Source organism: Mobula hypostoma, chromosome 22, assembly GCF_963921235.1.
Source record: "Mobula hypostoma chromosome 22, sMobHyp1.1, whole genome shotgun sequence".
NCBI classification, from domain to species: domain Eukaryota; kingdom Metazoa; phylum Chordata; class Chondrichthyes; order Myliobatiformes; family Myliobatidae; genus Mobula; species Mobula hypostoma.
The window spans coordinates 21,862,114-21,883,770 of record NC_086118.1 but is presented as its reverse complement, the minus strand read 5'-3'; the positions used below and the strand labels follow the sequence as shown (position 1 = coordinate 21,883,770).

Sequence of the window (21,657 nt, the reverse complement as noted above, 5' to 3'; positions counted from 1 at the left end):
ATCTTGGCACTGTCGGTGGTGAGCATGGTGAAAGTTTTCATGAGGACATTGTGGTCATTGAGAAATGGTATCAAGACAACTGGAATCCATCAATGCTGGCTGATTATTGTTGGGCACTTAAGCGAGGAGGCCACAGACACTAAGAACGAATGAAAATCATCAGCACCGTTTTGCAATTAAATGCATTATATTCACTAAATTTAATTTCTTGTTCTCTAAGTTCCTATGGTGACACAAATAGTCTGAAATTATATTTGTAATTCAGCTTCAAGCAGTCTATCATAAACAAAAAAAATTCCTGAGGCAGCAACACTTTTGAAAAAAATTGTCCAGTGTAATCAATAAAATAACCAAAATGCATCAGGTCTAAAGAGTAAAAGAAAGCACGCTATGAATGCATCAAAATGTTCTTCCCAATAAGGTTCACAAGCCAGGCTAAATAGTCACTTCACAACTAAATATTCATATACAAATTTCCTTCATTGGAAACATTATAATGTGCATTGAGCCTATCAAAGTTCGTTTTTTCACATGCCACATTATGCACAGTTAAGTATATTTAAGCATACCTGTGTATATTAAAAGCAAAATTACCATGGTAACCAATGCAGAAGTAGGTTTAATGGTTTTTAATATTTAAGATGCAACTTGACTGAAAATCTCAAACAACATTATTACGATCTATTTCACAGGTTATTTTTTCCCCCTAGCAAAGTACTTGATGTTTTGAATGAGATCTTGGGCTAGACATGATATTAAAAATATTATGCTGGGAGTCAAGGTACATACACTTAGTGGCCAATTTATTAGGTGTCCGTTGTACCTAATAAAGTAGCCACTGAGTGTATGTTCATGGTCTTCTGCTGCGATAACCCATCCACTTCAAGGTTCAACGTGTTGTACATTCAGAGACGCTCTTCTGCACACTACTGTAATTGTTATTTGAGTTACTGTCGCTTCCTGTCAGCTTGAACCATTCTCCTCTGACCTCTCTCATTGACAAGGCATTTTCACCCACAGAAATGCCACTGATTGGATTTTTTTTTTTTTTTTTTGGTTTTCACACCATTTTCTGTAAACTCTAGAGACTGTTGTGCATAAACATCCCAGGAGATCAGCAGTTTCTGTGATACTCAAGCCACCTGTCTGGCACTAACAATCATTTCACAGTCAAAGTCACTTAGATGACATTTCTTCCCAATTCTGGTGTCTGGCATGACAAACAACTGAGCCTCTTGACCATGCCTGCATGCTTTTATGCATTGAGTTGCTAACTAAATATTTGCATTAACAAGCAGGACAAAGGTACACCTGATAAAGTGGCCACTGAGTGTATATTCCAGAAACTAATTTCAGTTCATTAAGTTATATATTACAGCTGATAAGAACATTTTCTACTTTCTGCTTCCCTATTTTTTTTTAAGAATACTCTTAATGCAGACACAAGTCTATGATAGAAGCAATAAGAAATTTCTTTATCCAGGCATTTAAATGGAAAGAGAAGGAAATCAGAAACTTGAGAGTTCTTGGTTCAGGATTCCTTAAAAGTTAGCTTGCAGTTGAGTTGGTAGTAAGAAAGGCAAATGCAATGTGAGCATTCTTTTCCAGAGGACTAAAATATAAAACAGCTCTGTAGCTCAAGATTGATAGATCCTTGATTGGTAATGGGATTGAGGGTTACAGGCAGAAGCCAAGAGAATAGGATTGAAAAAAAAACTCTACTGTGATGAAATGGTGGAGGAAATGGATGCATTTCAGCTATGACAGGGTTTGCAGACAATTACTTCCTGTAACATCATTAACGGTTATGGTGCTTCACTCCCCGACGAGCTGAATGCCTTTTACGCAAACGTAGGAAAAGAGAACAAAAATATACCTGTGCAGTGGGGAGAAAATGAAGACGGGTCCCCTGCACTGTAAAGCATTGTGCTAACCACTATGCTACCGTGCCACCCCACCCTAACAAAGAGGGAGAGGGAGAGAAGAATAAGAAAGACAAAAATTGGCATGTTGGAAAATTGGAAAACTTGTCTCTTCATTACCTCCTTGGAAAAGCATTGTATAAGAATAGGACCAGAATCAGGCCATTTGGCCCAATGAGTCTGCTTCAGTTCAAGTCTAAAATACTAAATGATATTTTCTTCAAACTGGAGGACTGGCATTTATCCAGCTCTGCCTTGTAATATACTAGGACAATAAATGATGATACGTTTATTAGAGAAGTGAACCAACAATCATTGTTTTAAAAAAAACAATTCACAGAACTGAGTCAAGACATCACTTGCAAATCAATCTAAAACATAGACCCAGAGTAAAAAAAGGTTCAAGTGTCTTGAAGAAAGCAGTTACAGATGGAACCTGTAATACCTGTGACTGCTGCATATATGTAAAACAGTCTTTCAAAGAGGGAACCTAGTTTGGTGTACGATGTTACCAGACTTCAATAAAGAGATGATACATAATTTGCAGCTGCTGCCGTTTCAGAGTTTATTTACTATAAATTCACAGGCCAGCTTTGTGTTATTTGTGCACAATGGGCCTAGAAATACTTACACTAGAAAATCTGCAAATGCTGGTTGCTATAATACACTTCCCTAGTTTAGTCTTAAATCCTGAGATTATCGTTTCTGTCATCCTCAGGGAGTTTAATACACTAAAATACGCTAAGAATTGCATGCTTTATAACATGCTCTTAAGTTGGCTACAAGTTCTTCATTTCATTATAATTCTTAAAATAAACTATTCTTTTGCTTTGTAATGTTATTTTCTGTATCTTCAAGTCCAAAATTGATTTTCTCATACAATGTTGCACAAAATTACTAACAATTTCTTTATTTTGGTAATACTTTCTCCATTGAAGATTCTAAGTACAAAAGATTTTGCCTTTTAGATTTTAAGTTTTAAAAATTCATTCCAGTATTACCTTTGAGCGGAGAGAATCTGAGCTTTCCAAGTAATGCAGCAGTTCCAAGTTATCCATCTCCAACAACATCCCAGTGAGCTTTCCCGCCAGGGAAGGGTGCATAACATGGATTAACTTGTAAAGCCGTTCGCCTGAAAATAAATGCACAGAAAAGAATGCTAAAGGATGTTAGCTTAAACAAGTTTGATCTAGGTCAATATGAATATGGCAAGGAACTCTTGCAACAATATCAAAAGGCTGAGATAACCGATCCCCAACAGTTACCGACAGACATTTTCCTCATGAAAGGCACAACTCCAACTCATGTTTATCAACATTAGTTTTACTAAGGCTTCCTGGCAATAGATCCAGTCAAACGCTCCCTTCGTAAAGGATGGTTACTCTGACCTCATTCAAAGAATTAATCTCTTTGCTCCATGTCTGGAGAAAAAACTGAAATGAGAACTGAAACCAAGTGTCTTGTAAAATCCAAGCTGAGCATTAGTGAGAAGATTTTGACAAGTGGATTCAATGAGCCGAATGGCCTAATTCTACTCCTACGTCTTATGAGTAAGTTCTCCTTGGTGGCCCTGTCCATAACACTGGGACCAGGTTGAATCTGACCTTCTTTTCATAGACTGAGCAATATTTCATCCTGTTGGATACATTTTCATACTATAACTGTAGTGGAAAACCTTGGCTGGAGGTATTGTTAAAATTTAAGCTCAAGTCTTCAGTGTTACAGCATATTCTGGAGATATGCAATATAGCACATATTAATTTCAACAGCAACCACTCTTCAGATCTGCATATGGATTGTAGGTTGAATTTAAAATGCAGCTCAGAGCAATGGTCTTCCTAAAGCTGCATTTTAAAGTAATTTGCAGAGCAGGAAACACCCAACTGACTGAGATATCTGCATATGCATGAATGTAATCAATACTCATTGACCAAAGATTCTGTATAGACATGAATACAACTTGGAGACAATACAATTAACACTACTTTTGGACATGTTGGTGGGAAAATCCAGATATTTAAAAAATTACATGTAACTGAAAAGACTTATGAAGGCATTGTAGCTACAGAAATTGTCCTTTGTTCTTTAACATATAAAAATGTGCTGTAATATTGGATTCCTCTCCCTCGGGTATAGTCTGAAGTTTAGTGAAGTAAGGGAATAAACTGACATGGAGGTTAATGGCGTAGGACCTATCTAAATGATATTTTTCTGTCCTATCAGTTACTATATTAACAAAGCTTAATCCATGAATAACTAAATCTCACATACCCAAGAGTTGTTTCTGTTCCTTCATGGGGAGTCCTGAAAGCATGGTGGCTGTGAGAGGCTCGTCTTCCTTAGCAGACGTCCTTGAATACTGTGTGAAAATACAGTGAGAAGACACAAGCAATAGAAATCTGGGGTTATGGACCCACTCCACTACAGAGATCTTTCTTTTAGCAAATGCCCTTTGTGTGGGGATGCATCTTCACCAAAAATCAAGATTTTTTTTTCTTTTAATAATGCTTTTTGGAATATAATTGACAACAGGTGATACATCTTATTAATGTACATCACTTCGTAGTATCCAGGACATCTTCATGGAGTGATGCCTCAAAATGCGGCGTCCATGATTAAGGACTCCCAATACCCAGGTCATGCCTTGTTCTCATTGGTACCATGAGGAAGGAGGTACAGAAGCCTGAAGGCACACACTTAATGATTCAGGAACAGCTTCTTTCCCTCTGCCACCCGATTTCTGAATGGACACTGAACCCAGGAACACTACCTCACAACATTTTTATTTCCATTTCTGCACTACTTATTCAAGTTAACTATTAAATATCTATATTAAACCCCAATTCTGAATCGGATTCTTCTTCTGTCTGTAAAGACACTGTTTATCAACAAAGATCCATTTCCAGTTATAATGTTTCTATGCACCACCCTAAGCTGAAGTGTAGGTTTACAATAAAGATTGTCATGTATAACATTATGCTATAATACACCCTCCACCAGGACCAAAATGTAGCACTTCAATTTGTTTAACCCCGTAGTTCTTCAGATGACATTGCTATACATAACCAAAGTAAGTGTAGTGTTTATCACATAGATAAAATAGTAAAATTAGGGTTAGATGAAACAATTTTAAAAGGTGCTGGAAAAACCCAAATCCACAATAGCCTTAATAGAATGTTTAAAGGTGACTCTCCTTTTTAGAACTGGTGATCGATCAGCCATGAGGAAAAAGGTACACCTTAAGAGCTTGTATCATTGCTGGCACAGTTTGGCCCATCATAGTTATCCTCGATTAGACAGCAATTTCTTACTGACATAAATCCATGTTGCACCGTTGGTTAACAAACTAGTTTCAAAACAAAGGCAAATGAGAACACTCAAGGACTGCAGTTCCAAGTAAAGTTGTTAATAAATATTATGGCAATAGTAGAATAAAATTAAAATATTTATATTTCAGTAGCATGCTTAAAAGATAGTGTTCATACCTGATATCTAACCCGATTTGATGTTGGCATTGATGGTACGACAGGACGAGCACTGCATGGAGCAATGGCACATCGGCTACCCATTATGACACCTGAAATATAAAATGTTTGCAATATTACATTCTATTTAACTAATTGTTTTCTTTTTATGATTCATGGGAATATTTCTGAGTTATTAATACTTGCTTAATTTTATATCCTGCGTCACTAAGCATGGCATGAACTTCAAGCATAAATGACATTTTCAGAAATCTATTTACGTCACTGGATAATGCTTCTGACTGCCAAATGCAATGTTCCTTTAACTTTCAGATACAAACAGACTGTCCCACATGTGACCATTCTTCAGAAAAGTTAGGTACATGCACTCAATGACCACTTCATTAGATATACCTAACGCCTGTTCATTAATGCAAATATCTAATCAGCCAATCATATGGCAGCAACTCAATGCATAAAAGCATGCAGACGTGGTCAAGAGGTTCAGTTGTTGCTCAGACCAAATATCAGAATGGGGAAGAAATGTGATCAAAGTGACTTCGTCTGTGGATTGATTCTTGGTGCAAATAGGGTAGTTCGAGTATCTCCGGTGATCAGTAGTTTCTGAGATTTTCATGCACAACAGTCCCTAGAGTTTACAGAGAATGGTGTGAGAATCAACAAAACATCTAGTGAGCAGCAGTTCTGTGGGCAAAAACATCTTGTTAATGAGGGTGGTCAGAGAAGAATGGCCAGATTGGTTCAAGCTGATAGAAAGGCAACAGTAATTCAGATAACCACATGTTAACTAAAATAACCATGTTACAACAGTGGATGGGTTACACCAGCAGAAGACCATGAACATACACTCAGTGGCCACTTGATTATGTATAGGAGGTACATAATAAATTGGCCAGAGTGTATTTTTATGGCAAATATTTCTTTAAACAGTTCATGCACATACTTGCAATGAAGTTCATCAAAGCCCAAGAAACATTATGAATTGATATGACATCAACCTCCACAAGGTGCTTCATGTGATTAAGAAAAGGGCATATTTTCTGAGACCCAAATATTATTAGCCATTTGCTTCAGTGTCAATAGTGTCTCTGCAGCCCAGCTACACTGGAGCACAGGCAGGTTTGTCACCCAGTATGAGTGGATAGCAAAGTTCTCAACATTCAGGCCCATTTGTTGTCATTGTAATTTAACGTTTGTAAATGCCTAACATTCACAAGGGACCTGTCAAAATATTAATATTTTGATATATAAAATAATCTGAATATCAATTTACAACAATGAAACTAATTAAGCGACAATGTTATTGTTCTGCTGGCAATGGACTTCGCCAATTCATACGAATTGAGGTTGCTTTGTTTAAGCTGGATTTAACTAGAATTCAGCCAGCCACAACAGAGGGGGGGAGCAGTTAATATTTCAGGTTTGGGCCTCTTTCTCAGCTCTGATGGAGGGCCCCAGACCCGAAACATTAACTGTTTCTCTTCCCAAAGATGTTGTCTGACCTGCTGAGTTTTTCCCCAATGTTTTATGTTCATTTCAGCATTTGTATTTTTGTTCACTTTTTATAGAAGTTGGTCATTTATTCTAGCCATATTTTTTCCATTAGACATTTATGAAATTCAAATTCCCCTTCAAAGTTCCCTTCATTTTGATTCTGGTTCTTTACCAATCACCTTAAAAATCTGCTCTCTAGTTTCAGCCCTACAGCTTTGGTATCTTGAAAGATCATGCTTAGCAAGTTGAGGAATTCTAAATCAAGCAGTTGTTGCAAACTTGTTCTGAGATTCTACCCTTCAGTGATAAAGCTAATCATGAGTTTTGAAATGTTAGCTAAAGAATCACTAGGATGTTCCATCAGCAAAATAGTCAGCTGCAGTTGCACCACAGCTCCCCAGTGAAATGAACCCTGTACAAACTCACTGAACAATGTAGCAGAGGCCAGTTAGCCCATGGTTCCCCTAGCACTGCTCACTAAGGAAACTACTCAATCCTCTCCCTGTGGCATCACTTCCCTACCCTGCCCCCAGGTCTTGCAAACATTGCCTTTCGAATTGTTATCCAATTTAGCACTAGACCTGAAGGCATTACTCTGATGCATAATACATTCCACATCAAAACAACCTCTTGGGCAAAACTTTTCTCTTCGTCTTGCCCCTGTACAGTAATTTAATTTTCTCTCATTAGATCTTTCCATCAATTGAACTAATTCCATTCGTCTGAAGGTTTTCAATGCTCTGCATGATTTTGAATACCTCTATGAACTCTCCTTTCTCTGCTCTGGGAGAGGAGCTCTACAGTTAAGGATATGTGAAGAGAAGTACATTGGGAACATACAAAAAGTTAGAAACAGCTTCAGTGCAAGGATCTCAGCGGGTTGTGGGGATCTTTAGAAATAGAGCTGGGCACTTTCCAGTCTCTTATGCTTTCCATTTAAAATTTTTCCTGTTAGAATTTTTTTTCTTTTGTCAGCAAGGACAATATGACAAGGTGACATTTGTACCTCAAGATGATTTCCAGTTTTAATCTGACTCAAGATACTTAACGACATAAACTAGGCTGATAACTCAATGCAATTCTGAAGAGGGTCAGCAGTGCAGAAAGTATTAATTTTTCATGAATATTTAAAATCAAAGCTGCAACTCTTTTCTTATGTGTATGCAATAAATCACAGGACGCCACTCCAAGGAATAGCAGAGAAGGACCCATCAGCCACCATCCCTCTAACCTCACTATGATCAGATTAACTTATTATCACATACACTCAGGTGCAATTAAGTATCTTGCTCACTTGAAGCTCAGGGTAAATGGGATACTGCATGTGGTAATAATAAATAGAGACGAGCGAAGAGCAGATTGGTGGATGGGAATGCAATCTGTCGTAGTGCAAAGAAAACTCAAGTAATAATAATAGAAGAGGTAAAACTAAGAATTGAAGAAAGCAGGAAGGAGATGTGAAAGCAATGATAGGTTCAGAAATCAGAGACCAGTTGGAAAAAAGCTGTTCCTGAGTCTGGGGTCCTCACCACTACAGGAATTATTGATAATATTTGTATGGATATTAAGTGGGAGCTTGCCATGTGCAAATGGGTTGCTGTGATTCTTGAGTTATAACAGCAACTACATTTTAAAAGTATTTCATTAGGGTGTTTAAGATGTTGAGAAAGGTGTTACATAAATGCAAGTCTTTCACTGTGTGTTCATTGTGCTTCATTCCCCACACCAAATCCTTCCACCCTTACCCTTTTGTTGATTGGCCAAGAGCCCTCTGAAACTGAGAACATTTGTAGCCGAGGCTGGAGGTGGCCAAGACATGAGCCTGTCAGCATTGGTTGGCAAGGGCTGGAAAGATGCTGAGAAATAAAAAATGTGTACTATTAGCAATGTTCCCCTTAAATAATTTAGAGACAAAAATAATTTTCAACATTGGCAAAGTATAGTCAAGTACATTTAAGAAAAAGAATACAAAAGGTGGTTAAAATCTGCTAATAAAGCTTCCTCATGAACAATAGCAGAGACGCTCCTTGCTATCTGTCAAAACGATGGTGAAATACTGTTCACTGTATTATAGTTCATCAAAATTACAAAGCAACTTAGGCAGGTATGTGTTTATGTAATTTCCACAAAATTCATACCAAAATGCTGCATTTCACATTAAAACAACTTTGTCTCCCAGGAGAATGGCAATTTGCTTTATTTACATAAGCGCTATGGAGGTTATAAATTTGTACGTAAAATTTTCAACCCAAAGTACATTTCTGGCCATGTATGGAGATTTTTAAGGCTTTTTTCTCCCCATTTACAAAAAAGAGAAAATCTGCAAATGTTGGAAATCCAAGCTACACACACAAAATGCTGGAGGAACTCAGCATTGGTAAAAGAGACAGAAGGTCATGGAAGAAAGAAAAAGGGGGAAGGAGCACCAGAGAGACAGGATGGGCGGGCAAGGAGATAAGGTGACCACCCACTTTAATTACACTTCCCATTCCCATTCCGATATGTCCATCCATGACCTTCTCTACAGTCGTGATGAGGCCACGCTTTGGTTAGAGAAACAACATCTTATATTTCGTCTGGGTAGCCTCCAGCCTGATGGCATGAACATCGATTTCTCAAACTTCCAGTAATGCCCCCCAAACACCCACCCCTCCATTTCCCATCTCCTTTTCCTTCTCTCACCTCATCTACTTGCCCTGCCCCTCATCAGCTCCCTCTGGTGCTCCTTCCCTCTTTTTCTTTCTTCCATGGCTTTCTGTCTCTTTCACCAATCAACTTCCCAGCTCTTTACTTCATCCCTCCCTGTCCAGGTTTCACCTATCACCTGGTGGTTCTCTCTCCCCTCCCCCCACCTTTTAAATCCACTCCTCAGCTTTTTTTCTCCAGCCTTGCCGAAGGGTTTCCGCCCGAAACAACTGCACTTTTTTCCACAGATGCTGCCTGGCCTGTGGAGTTCCTCTGGCACTTTGTGTTTGCTTCCTTTTCATTTCCCTTTATTAGGAATTGCACTGTAGTTTTTGTAAATTAATCAATTTATTGCATCAGAGTACACAATATTTAGATGAAAAAAATTGTAATAATTTCAATCAAATATTCTGAAATGCGAGGATAGATGGTTTAATGTTTGTTTGTTTGTTTATTGATTTAGATACAGCACTGCAAAGGCCCTTCCGGCCCTTTGAGCCACGTCGCCCAGCAATCCCGAATCACAGGACAATTTACAACAACCAATTAACCTACCAACCGGAACATCTTTGGACTGTGGGAGGAAACCGGAGTACCCAGAGGAAACCACGAGGTCATGGGGAGAACGTACAAACTCCTTACAGGCAGCGGTGGGAAATAACCCAGTATCACCTATACTGTAAAGCATTGTGCTAACCACTACGCTACCACACCAAGATTTTAAGTAATCCTCATGTATAAAGTACTTGACGATTGAAAAAGTACCTTTTAAAAACACACAATATGTGGAAGCCAAGTTATTGGGTATACTTAAGGCAGAGGTTGATAGGTTCTTGATTAGTCAGGGCATTAAGGGGTATGGGGAGAAGGCAGGAGATTAGGGCTGTGAGGAAAAATGGATCAGCCATGAAGAAATAGCAGAGCAGCCTTGATGGGCCAAATGGCCTAATTCTGCTCCTATATCTTATGGTCATATATCCACTTTCAAAGTAGGGTCCAGGTTCAAAAGTTTGTCCATCTTAAAGGTATAGTGAATACTGGTTAATTGGGCCATTGGTTAATCAGGGCAGCTACTTATTTGGAGCAACCCCTGAAGAACAAAAACTGATCAAGAAAATAGCCAGAATTCCCTTTGTTTACTTAGGACAATGCTTAATTGGAACAGGAGATTGCTGACGAACAGATTCTAACTAGTGTCAATCCCGTGCACTTGTGCATGGCCATTAGACACAGCACCATGCTTCAAGTAAACAGTTTTTAAATACCACCTGTTTGTGTTCAAAACACAGGGATTCTTGTCATTGATAGTTGATGAGAAATAAACAGTAAGACAATTCAGAACTGTTTTGCTCACTGCAGTTTCAGGGAACGAAAAGAAAACAATTTCACTACTTCAACAAGTTAGAAATTATGGAGAATTTGAAGGTATCCACAATCATCTTGAATGTAACAACGAAAGTGAAAATTTGGAGGATGCGATCATCAACAGCTTTGTTTGAAAGCAGCCCATTACCTGTACTAGGTGTCTGCACTGGATTTTGTTCATTTATAGTCAAAAGAACAAGACATGGATGAATTCCTCGTTGTTAACCCTTAGGAACTAATGCACAGTTTTATAGTACTGGTAGTGTTCTAATTTGTTCTGTATTTTATTCTATGCATACTCTGTTTCTCTTTTTTAATACCCTTTTAACTATTTCCATGAAATTTTGGCTAATTAGGGCAGCCACTTAATTGGCCAAAATATACTGGTCCCTTTGTGTCTCAATTAACTGGAAACCACTATATATCCCCATGAAACACATTCATTAGTTGAACAGTAGGCAGTATTCTTTTTCAATCAAGGGATGTGGGCTTCGCAGGCTGAGCCAGTATTTAATTGTCCATCCCTAGTTGCCCTTAAGGAGGTGGTGGTAAGCTGCCTTCTTGAGAAGCTGCAGTACTTGAGTTGAGTGTGTTGTATGCCTACAATTCAGTTTGGGAGCTCCAAGATTTTGATAAAAACCATGAAGGAACAGCAAGATATAAACAAGTGAGATATGGTGTAGCTGGGACGACTACATCAAAACGAATGTGGGAATGTGGGTATTTAAAGGAAAACTAGCATTGATACCCAGATCAAGACCCGAAATTCAAAAACAATTCATAGGTTTTTTTTAAAAAATACCACGATAGAAGGCTATTGTGCCAAATCTGCTAGATAGCAAATTTTAAGGACGATATATTGTTAGAATCAGGGAGAATTAATAACTTCTAGAACTCAAGTTCAATATAAATCATATTATTGTGCTGTTTCAATAATTACATTTATTTTATTAAAATAAAGGTAGTTACTTAGTTGAAATAACACCTTTCAGTCTCTAACACAAACAAGAGAGAAGGTACTTGAACAATTACAGTATACTTTCTTCATTATATACTGTGCGTCATGCTCCCCCTCAAGACTCATTCTTTCCAAGTTAAATCTCTCTTTAGGTTCTACTGGAAACAGTGATACACGGGAGCTATTAAGCACTCTCTGAAATCTGAGATACTCATTATAAAGTTGCATTTAAATTCTCTTTTGAGGTTCCATATGAAAAGCATTGGACACATTGGTGGTGTTTGTGTATGAACGTACTATGCAATGATGTATGTTTATGTCCCATACCTCACACAATAACATGACATAAAGTGATGGAAAGTATAATTCTTCCCTGCTCCTTGGGACCATAGATCAACATTTTTAATCAATACTTTAACAGAAAGCACATCTGTGTTATTATGCAGAAAGTCACAAGTGACAGTAGAAAATCAAATGAGAGTATAAAATGATGGTGTACTGCTGTATAAAACAGAAATACAAAAATGAAAAATTCAAGTAAAGCATTAATCTTCTGGTTTTGATATAAAGGGAACTTTTTTATTTGAATATATTATGATTTAATTGGGTTCTCTATTCAGCAATATTGTTTGCAGATTTGTGAATAAAAGTACATTTTATTGAAGAGAATAGAGTATGTAACTACAACCATTAGATAAACCATGTCTGTAGTACATATTTAAGAAACAATATGCTGTATTGGAGGCAGAACAGAAAAGTGTTATTACTTTGGTTCTTGAGCTGTCTTATGAGGAAAGATTAAGCATGCTGGGCCATTACTTGTTGAAGTTTAAGCAGGGAAGGTGATGTTACTGAAATATAAAAGTTTCTGATGGGTCTTGACAGGATAGTGCTCAGAAAATGCATCCCTCACGGCAGAAAGTGAAAATGGAGGACAGTGCTACAAAATAAAAAGATGACCACTGAATATAGAGACAAGGAAGAATTTCTTCATAAAGGGTTAATGAATCACTGGCATTCTGTACCCAGAGAGCTGTAGCAACTGTAAGTCTCTATCTAATTAAGACCGAGATGAAGAGATGTTTTACCCATTGGGGTGGAAAAGGGTGGTTCACAGGACAGGAAAAATCTCCTGAATAGGACAAGAGGACAAATGACTGCACCTGTTTTTCATTTTAAGTTTATATGCCTTGATGCTTTTATACAATTTGCTCCTTTCATTTTCTATTTCACTAGTGCTCTCAAAGTAAAGCTAAATGCCAATTTGACATTTTCCATACCAACAATTATGTTGTCCATGGCAGTGAACCAACTTAATTCAGAAATAAAAAATGGTTGTTCAAGTATAAATTTCATACTCGTCAAGGAATAAACCAAGATTACTGAAAATCAATTGAGATTGAGATTGCAAGAATGAAAGCAATCTTTATATTCACCGTGATAATTTGGATTCAAAACCACCTCCCACAAGAGAAAGGCTAACATTTTGCTGTCAGGATGACCTTCTCCACACTTGCTCCATATCTTTGATAGCAGGATACGTGCATTTAATTTACCCCCAATAATAAATGAAGACCTTCTTACCATTTAGCTGTGAAGTGCCCACCGCCCAAAGATCTGGTGAGAGCATTAATGACTGTTGAATAGGATTCAGCAGGGACTGGAAATCAGCTGCAACAGAAAAAGGTATCCCTGTCTGTTACTACTTATAAGGCTTCAAAAAAAAACTCTTCATGTTCAATTTAAAAGAAAACATAATTCCTGAATCAGTGATGAGAAATACAATAGTTTGGGTTATAAGTATTTTAATGTTATACCTGCGATTTCTCAACAAATTTTTGCCCACTGGGATTTGCTAGTTACTAGTTTTGGCACTCCAGGTGAGGGATGAAGAAACAAGATTTATTGAAGCAGTTCACTGCAGATGGAATGACGGCAGCATTTAAAATCCATAAATTATGGACTTACAGTCTACTATCTATCTCGAATACTATGACAACTGATATGATATGGAAAATGAAGCTGAAATATTGATGCTCCATGTTGCAAGTCAAGAAGTCAGTAGATACAAAATTAAGATGATACACTACCATTACACTATGAAACGTGATAATTGTTTGATTGCTTCAATCTAATAGAAGGTAAACAACTGAAGTTCTTTCATACTTTTTTGGATGCTGGCAGCCTACAATCATTTCTATCGCTTTCTATTTTAGCGCCATTTGCCTGCTACTGACTGGTGCCTCTCTCACTCTTGCTCACTGCTCCGGAGGAAGGTGCCTGCATTTGATCGGTCTTGCTCTCCCTCTCGCTCATTGCTGCCGGGGTGTTGGGTTTTAGGCAAGGTTTAATTGATGTGGTTTGTGGACTGAACTCTGTAATTCATGCTATGGTTTGTTTCTTGTTGCTCCTTTTTTACTAGCTATTTTGTTTGATTTTGATTGGAGCAGAAAGGCTCCGCGGCCTGCAATCAACGAGTAACAGCACTAGATTGAACTGAACTGAGCTGAAACTGAACATTCCTGGACTCTTTCGTTAACCTTGTGGTTTGATGTTTTAGATTCTGTGTTTTGCACTCTTTTGTTGCCATTTGCACGATCTGCTCTTTTTTTTTGCACATTGGAGGTTTTATGTTTTTCTTTGAACAGGTTCCATGGCTTTCTTTGCTTCATAGCTGTCTGTGGAGAGACGAATCTCAGGGTTGTATACTACATACATACTCTGATAATAAATGTACTTTGAATCATGAATCTTTTAATTCCTTGTTACATCATTAAATCTGCTCGTTACCAAGAGGTACAATAAATGGGCTATGACATAATAACTGGAAAAAAATAGGAAAACTAAAAACAAAATTAAGGAAAAGCTATAACAACCTTGCACTCAACATCAGTAAGGGCAAGGAATTGATGAAGGGTAAGTCTAGAGAACACACACTGGACCACTCAACATTTTAGGAGCAGTTTCATCCCCTCTGCCATCTGATTTCTGAATGGACAATGAACCCATGGACACTACCTCAATATTTTTTTCCGATCTTTTTTGCTCTCCTTTTGCACTACTTAGTTAACGTAACTTTTAAAAAAATATAATTCTTATTGTAATTTATAATTTTTCTTAATTATTATGTATTACAATGTACTGCTGTAACAACAAACCACAACATAAGCCAGTAATATTAATTCATATCATGAATAAATTCATAAGCTGTTATAAACAAATTAATAAAATCATTCACAACAATAAGGCAGAGAGATCATTAAAGTTGGATGGGTTTGTTGAACATAGATGTACTTTTGAAATAAACCAAATGGCATATCCACTATGTAAAAGACAAATACTACTCTCAGTCGTACAAACCAGTGAAACAATACACTTTTAAGAACCTGCTGAGTTCCTCCAGCACTTTGTGCGTTGCTTCACACTTTTACAAAATAGTCGGTGTGTCGCTTCACACTTTTACAAATTAGTCAGTGTGTTGCTTCACACTCTTAAGAAATAGGCATGCACATGTTCTCACAATATTCATCCTCTTATATAATATCGTGCTCTTCAGTGTCATATATTCCATAATAGGTTTCTTACCAGTTATTAAGGAGTTCGGAATTGGACAAAAGCCCTGAGGACAGGATGACATTAGAGGTTGAGAAGTGCTGCAAGGGGTAGCAGTTGGCATCGACTGAAGATCAACTGGAACAGGAAATATGAGTTAAATGGGAAACAGGCAAATTATTATTTTACATAAAAATACTCCAAAATAGCATAAAACACCTATTATATGCCATTACGTTGGAAAACGCTGTACTCTGCCTCCTCAGTGGGCAGGCCCAAGAACTGGCATGAACTAAAACTTCATACTTGAACTGAATGATATCATGCAAGCTTGAAAGTCCACAATACACCCATTAAGCTGGAGGAACTCAGCAGGCCGGCAGCATCTATGGAAAAAAGTAAAGTCGAGGTTTTGAAATGTCGACTGTTCTTTTTTCCCATAGATGGTGCCCGGCCTAATGTGTTCCTCCAGCATTTTGTGTGTGTTGCTTGGATTTCCAGCATCTGCAGATTCTCTCTTGTTTGTGATTTGAATACACTCATTATGTTGCTAGTAAATGAAAACAACTCCAGATATGTACTGAATATTACTGATCACAAGATCACTACAAATAAAGGAAACTAATTTGCTCAATATCATTTAATTAAACAATCAAGAATACAAGATGATTACTTAGGTTCCTTTAATATTAGAGAATGTACACAGTATACAGCCTGAAATTGGTACTCTTCACAGACATCCATGAAACAAGAGATCCCATAGACTGAATGATAGAGCATCGAAACCCTGAAACCCCCCCCTCCCCCTACCCTAATTATGAAACTAATATCCTATCTGGGTCAGCAAACATCCTTCAGAAAAATCTAGTACCTTTACCCAGTTTGTCCTTTATCACTCAAGGCCAACATTAATTTGGCTGACTCAAAACTGCCCTATAAAATGACCTAGCAAGTCAGCATGACAAATCTAACAGGATTTTAACCACAAGGACAACAGTAATTCAATGCAATGGTTTACTTCCACGTACTCGAAGTCCAATTATTTAATAAATAACTGGTTTCAAATAAACATTCAATTCAATGAACGTCCTGAAATTCACCATTTTAAATTATTTCTTCTCTTAAATGATACCAATGATTTGCTTCTTCATTTTCTGTGTTTTATTCTGACCTACTCTATCTTAGCTTTCACCTGCCAGCTTATACTCCTTCCTGTCACTCCACCTTCTTATTCTTGTTTCTGCCCCCTTCCTTTATAGTCCCGATGAAGGGTCTCAGCCCAACACAACAGCTCTCATGTTAAGTATTTACATATATGAAACTTCCAATATTTTAATTCTCATTTAAACCCTTGTCCAAAGAAGAATGGGGTGTGGGAGGGGAAAATCTCACTGAAACCTGTTGGATATTGAAAGGCCGAGATAGAGTGAATTCGAAGAGGATGCTTCCTGTGGTGGAGGAGTCTAGGACCAGAGGGCACAGCCTCAGAATAGAACGACATCCCATTAGAACGGAGATGAGGAGGAATTTCTTCAGTCAAAGGGTGCTGAATCTGTGGGATGCAGTGCCACAGATAGCTGTGGAGGCCAAGTCATTGAGCATATTTAAAGCAGAGCTTGATTGGTTCTTGATTAGTAAGGGTGTCAAAGGTTAAGCAGAGAAGGTAGGAGAATGAGTTTTAGAGGGATAATAAATTGGCCATATCGGAATGATAGAGCAGAGTTGACAGACAAAATGACCTAATTCTATTCCCATGTCTTACAGTCCCTCTGTCTTTCTCTTTTGATTTAAACCCAGATAAGTGTGAGGTGGTTCATTTTGGCAGGCCAAATACGATGACAGAATATAGTATTAATGGTAAGACTGTTGGCAATGTGGCGGATCAGAGGGATCTTGGGGTCCGACTCCATAGGACACTCAAGGCCGCTCCGCAGGTTGACTCTGTGGTTAAGAAAGCATACGGTACATTGGCCTTCATCAATTGTGGGATTGAGTTTAGGAGCTGAGAGATAATGTTGCAGCTATATAGGGCCCTGGTCAGACCACACTCGGGAGTACCATGCTCAGTTCTGGTCGCCTCACAAGGACATAGAAACCAGAGAAAGGATGCAGAGGAGATTTACAAGGGTGTTGCCTGGATTGCGGAGCATGCCTTATGAGAATAGGTTGAGTGAACTCGGCCTTTTTTCCTTGGAGCAATGGAAGATGAGAGGTGACCTGATAGAGGTGTATAAAATGATGAGAGGCATTGATCGGGTGGATAGTCAGAGGCTTTTTCCCAGGGCTGAAATGACTAGCATGAGAGGGCAGTTTTAAGGTGCTTGGAAGTAGGTACAGAGGAGATACCAGGAGCAAGTTTTTTTGTTTTTTTTTTACGCGGGGAGTGGTGAGTGCATGGAATGGGCTGTCAGCAATGGCAGTGGAGGCAGATATGATAGGTTCTTTTAAGAGACTCCTGGACAGGTATATGGAGCTCAGAAAAATAGAGGGCTATGGGTAACCCTAGGTAATTTCTCAGGTAAGGACATATTCGGCACAGCTTTGTGGGCCAAAGGGCCTGTATTGTGCTGTAGGTTTTCCATGTTTCTATTCTCTGTCAATGTCGTATCCAGTTTATGATTTCCATAAACCGGCATCGTGCAAATTTTTCACAACAGCCCCATGAGTCCTAATGGAATGAAAATATGAGCCTATTGTTGCTTTTGTTATATTGCGATCATTGTTTAGTACCGATTTTTTTCTGTACTTTTGGGGGTACTAAATGGTGAAATCCCCGCTCTATAGACCACACAAAAAAAAATCATCATATGCACTTCCCATCTTACAACCATTACTGAAATCAGGTTATTATCATAATTCTCTACACTAGAGATCAACTAATCTTTCTTCTCCACTCTTCCTCTTGTGCACAAACGGTGCAATCCTTTCTCAGAATTAGGACTGGTAGCATAGGTGCAGCCTGAGCTGATTGCTGCACTTTGATCTCTTCAATAAATGGAACAACATGACTTGGTCAATAATGGTGGTAGAGCCAGAAACTCATGTAACTATTAAGCTTATGAAACTATTTCCAATTAGGTTTTGAATTTGACATTTAATCGTTAGAAATCCCAATGCGCATTAAGAGAGAGATAAGTTATTAGTTACTAAACCTGCCAAGAACTACATAATAAGTATTAGCCATTTAACACTCAAGATCTTAATGGCTTAAGGCAAAGCTAACACTTTCAAAATTCTTCCATTCACTTTCCAATGTCCTTTTCATTACTTTGTATCTTAATGACAATTTCAGTCCTACCCCAGGCCCCTTCATTGAATTGAAATTAAAAATCTCATCGTGCACAATTGAGACAGGATACTGGTCTGTAAACCGGCCAAAAGTTAAACGTATATTCTCCATTCAATTCAATTTTGTGCACCAGTGTTGCTTGTCAATGAGATGTTATTTCTGATCTGCACTGACTGCAGTTTCCTGATGATTAAGTCAAGGATCCAGTTGCAGAGGGAGATACAGAAACCCAGGTTTTAGAGCATGTTGATTAGTACTGAGGATATGATGGTGTTGAGCACGGAGTTGTAATCAATAAACAGCAGCATGACGTAGGAATTGCCATTGTCCAGATGATCCAAGGCCAAGTGGACAGCCAGAGAAATCTGCTTTAGACCTATTCAAGGTTCTTTTGAAGACCGTGACCTGGAGTTACACTCTGACTTCGGGAATGGGATCCAGTCTCGGGGCCTCACAACTGGCCGCTTTTTGATATCCCAAGGATGTGGCCTGGAAGGCGAGCGTGCCTTCAGGGTTCCGGATTTTCATGGCTCTAGAGACGTGCTGATTCAAGGCCGGTGCCCCTGACTGAAGTGTCGCAGGTGAACACGGAACATCGGGAGCAGCGGGTTAGCTGCCGGGGGTTGTGTGTCCGGAGAGCTGCCTTTCTGGTGCCGACTCTCTGGGCACAGAGTTCGAAAAAAGTGACACAACAGACTTCTAACATCGAAAATCAGCGAGTTGTTTGTTATGCCTCCCCTCTCGCTGTGTAAAGGCCACAGCAGATTTTACTACAAAGATGAATTTGAAAAAGAAATTGTGACATTTGACACCAGTGATGAGCTGGATGTCCGACTGATCCAGCCCAGGCAGCTGTCTGTCCCAGCAACAGGGTGGAAGCTGAACTACCCGGTGCGCCACATTACCCCAGAAACGTCAGGGACTGCACAACAGCAAGAGGCGCAACTCCTGGGTCAACACTGCCCTGATGAAGAGGTAAAGGGACACAAGAATAGAATGTCTTCAGCTATCTGTACATCACTCGCAGGGAGGGAGTTACATTGTTTCTTTTTTTTTATATAATTTTTATTGAATTTTCAAAAAGAATACATGAAAAGATAAAATCTACCCACCCCCCCCCTCCCCTTAACCCTCCCCCCCCCCAATATATATAGTCCTACCTAAAAGAAAGAAAGAGAAAAAAAAAAGAAGAGCCGCCTGGGTATTGGAAGGTTTCCACATGCTCCATGTGATTCAAAATAAATTTGGTATATTTATTCATTATTTTCCCCAAGTAACCAAATTCTTTGTCAGAGCACTTAAATATGACATCCTATCTTTTGTAAATAAGGGCGCCAAATATTCAAGAATGTTGGATAATTATCTCTTAAATTATAAGTAATTTTTTCAAGTGGAATAGAACTAGCCATTTCATTATTCCAACGATCCATACTTAAATACGAATTAGATTTCCAAGTAACTGCTATAGTCTTCTTAGCTACTGCCAATGCAATTTTTATAAATTCTTTCTGATATTTTTTCAATTTAAGTTTCGGTTTTATCTCTTCAATATCACCTAATAGAAATAATACAGGGTTATGTGGAAGTTGAATTCCAGTAATTTGTTCCAATAAGACTCTTAAATTTATCCAAAAGGGTTGAATTTTAAAACAAGACCAAGTAGAATGTAAAAAAGTACCAATTTCTTGATTACACCGAAAACATTTATCAGATAGATTTGAATTTAATCTATTTATTTTTTGTGGTGTAATATATAATTGGTGTAAAAAATTATATTGTACTAATCTAAGTCGAACATTTATTGTATTTGTCATACTGTCCAGACAAAGTCTTGACCAATTTATTTCATCAATATTAATATTCAGATCTGTTTCCCATTTTTGCTTTGCCATAGTTCGGAAAAAAGTTGACAACGTATAATCACATATCTCCCCGCAGAATCAGTTATTACACTTTGTATCCTAATTGGTAACGTTTTATTGATCAAAATTGCTACTCCCCTCGCTTTTGAATTAAATGAGGCCGCAACAACATTACCCACCCAATCTCTCTTTAGTTTCTGATGTTCTGTTTCTGTTAGGTGCGTTTCCTGTAAAAAAGCTAAATCTATCTTCATTTTTTTTAATATATGTTAAGATTCTTTTTCTTTTCACTGGTCCATTAAGCCCATTAACATTAAAACTCAAAAAATTCAATAAATTAGTCATTATTCTTAACAAAGTTACTCCAATCTAAAACATTACTTATCTTCTCAACTCTCATAGTTCCTTGGGGAATCACTTTAAACTTCACCATGCTGCTATGTGTTCCCCCCCCCCCCAACCTTCCAGGCAAAAAGAGAAAAAAAAGATAGAAAAAAAAGAAAAAACAAAATACCCCCCCACTAATGTTGTGAATGAAAAGATACACAACACTACCCCCCTCCATTTTACGGGTCGCGGCAAAAGCCACGCTTGCACACATGATTAACGTAGCAATCGATCAGTGCTTCTTCCAGCTCCCCCGCAACAAAAAAAGTTATATATATATAAACAAAATTAGTATTATTATTCCCAGCAAATTTCCTCCAGTATTAACCTTTCTTACCCCCCTCATATAATTAATACTATATTTATACATTCATCCAGCTTCAAAAATCCAACAAATCCATTCTTAAACCCAATCTTCATCTTCAATCTATCTCGCTCTCCTGAGTTTGTTCTTGTATCTGGTGAATATTCAGAGAATCTTGCACAAACTGCTCTGCTTTCTGGTAGTCATCAAAAAATCTTTTTTCTCCACCAGACAAAAAAATCTTCAAAGTTGCAGGATAACGCAGTATAAATTGATAACCATGCTCCCATAGGGTTTTTTCCACTGGATTAAACTTCTTCCTTTTCTTCAAAAGTTCGTAACTTATATCAGGGT

At 38.1% G+C, this 21,657-nt stretch overlaps 1 protein-coding gene across 2 annotated transcripts in view; it reads right to left on the bottom strand.

Annotated features, from left to right (window-relative positions):
- LOC134360210 (E3 ubiquitin/ISG15 ligase TRIM25-like) overlaps positions 1 to 21,657 on the bottom strand; it is a 56,217-nt gene that overhangs the window by 6,540 nt on the left and 28,020 nt on the right. Inside the window, exons 6-11 of one of the 2 annotated variants that reach the window (XM_063074281.1) lie at positions 15,495 to 15,599; positions 13,494 to 13,580; positions 8,647 to 8,757; positions 5,408 to 5,499; positions 4,194 to 4,281; positions 2,924 to 3,054 (exon numbers count right to left, since the gene is read on the bottom strand). In XM_063074281.1, the coding sequence (XP_062930351.1) occupies positions 2,924 to 3,054; positions 4,194 to 4,281; positions 5,408 to 5,499; positions 8,647 to 8,757; positions 13,494 to 13,580; positions 15,495 to 15,599 (614 nt within the window). The remainder of the gene's footprint in view (positions 1 to 2,923; positions 3,055 to 4,193; positions 4,282 to 5,407; positions 5,500 to 8,646; positions 8,758 to 13,493; positions 13,581 to 15,494; positions 15,600 to 21,657) is intronic. The other variant, XM_063074282.1, reaches the window with a different exon arrangement.